The sequence below is a fragment of the Lepidochelys kempii genome, chromosome 8, assembly GCF_965140285.1.
Source record: "Lepidochelys kempii isolate rLepKem1 chromosome 8, rLepKem1.hap1, whole genome shotgun sequence".
Taxonomy (NCBI): Eukaryota; Metazoa; Chordata; order Testudines; family Cheloniidae; genus Lepidochelys; species Lepidochelys kempii.
Genome location: NC_136387.1, coordinates 75,409,270 through 75,415,269, shown reverse-complemented (window position 1 = coordinate 75,415,269; position 6,000 = coordinate 75,409,270). Strand labels below are relative to the sequence as shown.

General features: G+C 46.5%; 1 protein-coding gene across 1 annotated transcript in view; it reads left to right on the top strand.

Annotated features, from left to right (window-relative positions):
- Window positions 1-1,823: 1,823 nt before the first annotated feature.
- CDC7 (cell division cycle 7) overlaps window positions 1,824-6,000 on the top strand; it is a 30,681-nt gene continuing 26,504 nt past the window's right edge. The window contains exon 1 of the mRNA XM_073357094.2: window positions 1,824-4,477. Coding sequence (XP_073213195.1) covers window positions 4,297-4,477 — 181 coding nt within the window. The 5' untranslated portion in view covers window positions 1,824-4,296. The remainder of the gene's footprint in view (window positions 4,478-6,000) is intronic.

Genomic DNA, 6,000 nt, shown 5'->3' with positions numbered 1-6,000 from the left:
CTCTTATTCTGTACAGAGAGGTAGCTGTGTTAGTCTGTATCCAGAAAAACAATGAGGTGTCTGGTGGCACCTTAAAGACTAACAGATTTATTTGGGCATAAGCTTTCATGGGTAAGAAAACCACTTCTTCAGATGCATGGAGTGAAAATTACAGATACAGGCATAAATATATATTGGCACATGAAGAGAAGGGAGTTACCTTAAAAATGGAGAACCAATGTCGAAGGTCATTTCAGTCAGGGTGGATGTGGTCCACTCCCAATAATTGATGAGGAAGTGTCAATACCAAGAGAGGAAAAATTGCTTTTGTAGTGAACCAGCCACTCCCAGTCCCTATTCAAGCCCAAACTGATGGCGTTAAGTTTGCAAATTAATTATAGTTCTGCAGTTTCTCTTTGAAGTCTGTTTTTGAAGTTTTTTTTGTTGAAGAATGGCTACTTTAAAATCTGTTATTGAATGTCCAGGGAGATTGAAGTGTTCTCCTACTGGCTTTTGTATGTTACCATTCCTGATGTCTGATTTGTGTCCATTTATCCTTTTACGCAGAGACTGTCCGGTTTGGCCAATGGACATGGCAGAGGGGCATTGCTGGCACATGATGGCATATATCACATTAGTAGATGTGCAGGTGAATGAGCCTGTGTGGTGTGGCTGTTGTGGCTGGTTCCTATGATGATGTTGCTAGAGTAGATATGGTGACAGAAAAGGCAACAGGATTTGTTACAGGGATTGGTTCCTGGGTTAGTGTTTCTGTGGTGTGGTGTGTAGTTGCTCATGAGTATTTGCTTCAGGTTGGGGGTCTGCCTGTAAGCGAGGATTGGCCTGTGAGAATGGGGGGATCATTTTTCAGGATAGGTTGTAGATCTTATTCTGCACCAAGAGCCCTTTTATGGTTTAAATTAATCCACTTCCAAAGGGTGCGGAATAAAAGTATCCACACAGGGAGTTAGTGCGGAATAGCTATTCAGTAACACTAATCAGCTATTCCACACTGAGCTTCTTCCTTGAGCCCTTACAAGAATGCAATCAGTTGACTTCAGGGGATTACAGAAAGTGTAAATGAATGCAGAAGTTGATCCAAAGAGAACAGTTAAAAAAGTTGAGGAACATTTTCACTTCAGCATGTAGTATTTAGGTAATCAATAATGTCCAGTTTATTTAGTAACCCAATCAGTGCAGAAACAGTTTAACACCATATCGTACGTTGTAACTCCACAATAAAAACTGTGCTCAGTATTATTGTATCATGCGCTGCTGATAGTAGTTTCTACCAAGAAAGCTGAGGGCACCTCATCTCCTTTCTAAGGTACAACAGCATTCCTATAGGGGCTCTGCTTCTGAAATGATAACCTAAGCCAGGACATACAGTCCCAAGCGAGTCGAGTCACACACAAGCTGTGGTTTCCAGGGCCACTCACAGCACCTCCCTCCTCGGCACAACGTGGGTCGCATCTGCCACCCGGTTAATAGCTAGAAGAGAACTCCCAGTCCCCAAAGGTCTCGAGCTCAGAGCTGGCCACACCCCTCCTCCCCTCACCCTGCTCGTTGGCCAATAGAAGCACTGTTTTCTTGGAAGGGTTGCTATTGGTGAATTCTCCTACCGCTTCTAACAAACGCTAGGATTGGCCGCCGTGGGGGTTGTCCGCAAAAGGCGGCATCAGGCAAAAACCCCACTCTTGGCGCCCTGGGACCCGCTGCCGCCGCTGCTCTGCCTGTGAGTGGAAGAGATTCCACCCCCCCCTCCCGACACACATCCACTCCGGGGCGGCCGCCACGTACCCCGGCCGGCTTCCCGCGACGGGCTGTCGCTGAATGGCCTGCCCCATCGCCGGGGCTGAGCGCGGTTTGGGGCCGGGGGACGCCTCCTCCCTCAGGGCAGCTTTCCCGCCCAGCGCCCGGCGCGGCCTGGCCCGGGCTGGCTCGGCCCGTGGCGGGAGGGGAAGCGTCTGTTCGGGGCTGCCCGTGCGTTTCTAGCCCCTGTCGGCCGGTGTCGGGAGGCGGGCCGGCCTGCTGTGTGGCTCCTGGGCTTTGGCCCTAAGGGGCCCACCCAGGCGCTGGAGACGGGCGCTCTCAGTCCGTTCTTGGCCCGTGGGGCTGGCCCTGAGCTCGGTTTTAAAGTACTGACCTGCTTGGCTCCCGCCTCCCCGTGCCAAGGGCCCGGCCCTGCTCGTTGAGGAGCTGGAGCTCCGACCCTTGGGCAGTTCCCGTGCCCACCTCTGCACGGGAGTTTGGGGGGGACCGCCGGAAGGAGGGAGGGCAGCGTGCGGACTGTCACCTGCTTTGCGCAGGGCGTCGGGGATGGAGGCTGAATTTCGGGGGAGCCATCGCTGCTGTAATTTGCAATCCGCGCCTCCTGCATACACACAGCACAGACTCTCTGCCCTGCCTTGTTCTCTCAAGAGTCTCTTCGCTCTTTCTTGGGCCCAAACTCACTAATTTCAGAGCTGTGTTAGTCTGTATCAGCAAACAGAGCGAGGAGTACGTGTGGCACCTTAGAGACTAACATTTATTTGGGCATAAATAAATTTGTTAGTCTCTAAGGTGCCACAAAAACTCATCATATCTGTCACCCCTCCTCCTGTCCTACATGTTCCCAGTCCCCTTAAACCTGCCCCAACTTCCCATCCTCCCCTGCTTTGTCCCAATCTACTCCCCACACCCCGGTCTAGCTGTTATTTCATTTGCATTCAAATCATGTATCTTCCTCATCCAGTGGGGAGGGATGTCATCCAGAGCTGAGGGTGGGGATCCTCTTCCTTCTCTCAGTTCAAGTGCTCCAAGGCATGGCCTGCAGCAGCCAAGAGCTGCAATTGCAGAGAAAGTCATGCTCAGCACTGGGCTGGAACTTGTCTGGTGCAGATGAATGCTTCAGGGAAGTTAGGTGCAAAAATCTAAGATGTCTTTACTGACCATGTGCAACTGTAATTTTTTAAAAATGCTTATCCCATGGCCAAATTTGGGCAGACTTTCACTGAGACCGCAAAAGGCACATCCCTGATACAAAGGACACTCCCTGCTAGATTTCAAGTCCTGCTCTAAAGCATGGGGACACTAGAAATTTTTAAAGAAAAAAAATCACCAAAAATTTTTAACATTGAGAAAATAATGTATTTTTTCCCCTAGCGTTGCTCTTAGAGATGGCTGAACTGCATTGGCTGGTATTTTCCAGAAAACTTCAGTCTTAGGCAAACACTTGGCATGGAAAATTTCAGCCTAAACAGCTAAAATTTGGCAAAGATATAAACAACTGAAAACAGGGTCTTGTAACAGGAAGCATCTGACAACTTTAATAATAAGTGGGTCTGGTAGCACTGTTTGGAATATTAGTAACAATGTTTGTTTTCCTGTATCCAAGAGTCTGTGTTTGTCTTGTTTTGCTTCAGCAAGTAGGCCTACCAATTTCTCAGGGTCTGTCTATGATGCCCACAATGCAGCACTGTGATGTGGGCAGTGTAGTCACTCTATCTCCCGGGGAGAGCTCTCCCAACAATAAAAAATAACTACCCCAAATGGGGGGCAACAGCTTTATCGGCTCCCGGCAATAAAGCTCTATACTGGTGCTTTTCAGTGCTAAAACTTTTGTCACTCAAGGGTGTGTTTTTTCCACACCCCTGAACGACTAAAGTTTTAGTGCTGAAAGTGGCAGTGTAGACACCGCCTCAGTTGTGTATCCTAATATGCCACAGAGTTTCACAGTCTCCCCAAAATCTAGAAGGAGGTATATTAAAACAGTTTGTTTAATTTTTGGGGATGGAGAATTTTGATTTTTATATCACTCATTTTCTTTTGTATTTTTGCTGTTACATTCTGTAACAGGATTTTTGTTGATGAATGTGTTACTTGCTCCCCCTCTGTTTGCCAGAAGCTGGGAACGAACAACAGGGAATGGATAACTTGTTGATTACCTGTTCTGTTCATTCCCTCTGGGGCACCTGACATTGGTCACTGTCAGAAGATAGGATACTGGGCTAGATGGACCTTTGGTCTGACCCATTATGGCTGTTCTTACTGTAGATCCTGGAGTACATATGGATTATGGTGTGTTAGTGTTTTTCTTCCCTCTAAGGAAGGATTTGGGAGAAGGGTAATGCTATCTGTTAGTGAAGAAACACTCTGGGGATGGAAGGGAATGATTTGCGTATTAATGTTCAGCTTCCCCTGTGGCTACTGATGAGGATTTGATTTGTGTTAGTCTCCCGCTCTGAGGATGTGCAAGGGATTTCACTATCAGTGGGTTGTAAGGGACTTCCTAAACTTAATGTCGTCTCCCTAAATCTTGTTAGGTGGGGAGGGAGAATGGGAGCAAGCAGGCCTAAGGCATTCTCTCTGATCATATTAGTAATTGTCCTCATAGACCTTGTATTTTACTTTGATAGTTTTGTGATGGAAGCATCCTTGAACACTTATCAAGATGAACAACCTCCTCTGCAGGCTGAAAATTTCTATAGGAAACATGAAAAGAACAGCAAGTTGTCAGGTATGTATTTTAGGCTGTTGATTGAAATTTTTTTGCTGCCATGTTTCTCTTCCCCTTCACTTTAGAGACTACTACTGTATATATGTATTGTTGGATAAGATCCTGTTACACAAAGAATACATGTAACAAGATTCGAGAGGAAAAGCTTTAACAAAAAAGTTCAATGTTCAGGGGCTTTGAATTGACATTTCCAGGCTTGTTTCTGCCCATTATGTAGCTGCAGTATTCCAATAGGATTGGTGAATTGTAAAAGAATAGTACTATGAAATTTATTACTCTTATGATATAATCTAAAATTATGTCCTGAGCTAGTAAAATCCATACTTTACTTGGTGAATATAAAGTATGTCAAGTATCAGACGTGTAGCAGTGTTTGTTTTGTGGATATAGACTGAGTCTGGTGGCACGTTCAGGCATTTATTTGAGCATCCCACAAAAGCTTATGCTCAAATATTTATGAAGACTTCCATATTGATAGCCCTTGAGATCAAAGTAATCTTGCCAAAGACCAGAGCCACAGTGCTACTTCTCTATTGTGCCTCAGGATGGGTCTCAGCGTTGTCCTTCAGAGGTGAGAAAATAGCTTTAACCCTCCAAGTTATTTCCTATAAATTGGCTGCCCACCTCTAATGATGATGACCTCGGGTCACTATTGTCTTGGGCAGGATTTGAACACATGAACTAGAAGTAATAGACATTGTCAATCCCCTGCACAGTCATGTAGTTTGCATCCCTTTGCAATGATGGGGAAGTTCCATCCCACCCCCAGGAGAGGACAGGGGGTGTTTGCACCCATTGGGGCAGCCATAATTTATTGCCAAGGCTCTGCAGGATCCCCAACAGCAGAGACTGTTGAATTAGTGCATTCTCTGAGCATTCTGCCCCTATTGCCTCCTTGACTAATGCCACCCACTTTGGGATCTGTGCCATCTAGCTGCAGGTCCTCTGGTGAAGTGAACTGTGCCTGGACAAAAAGAAAAGGAGTACTTGTGGCACCTTAGAGACTAACCAATTTATTTGAGCATGAGCTTTCGTGAGCTACAGCTCACTTCATCGGATGCATGCCGTGGAAACTGCAGCAGACTTTATTTATACACAGAGAATATGAAAAAATACCTCCTCCCACCCCACTGTCCTGCTGGTAATAGCTTATCTAAAGTGATCATCAGGTGGGCCATTTCCAGCACAAATCCAGGTTTTCTCACCCTCCACCCCCCTACACAAATTCACTCTCCTGCTGGTGATAGAGTTGTCACTTTGGATGGGCTATCACCAGCAGGAGAGTGAATTTGTGTGGGGGGGTGGAGGGTGAGAAAACCTGGATTTGTGCTGGAAATGGCCCACCTGATGATCACTTTAGATAAGCTATTACCAGCAGGACAGTGGGGTGGGAGGAGGTATTTTTTCATATTCTCTGTGTATAAATAAAGTCTGCTGCAGTTTCCACGGCATGCATCCGATGAAGTGAGCTGTAGCTCACGAAAGCTCATGCTCAAATAAATTGGTTAGTCTCTAAGGTGCCA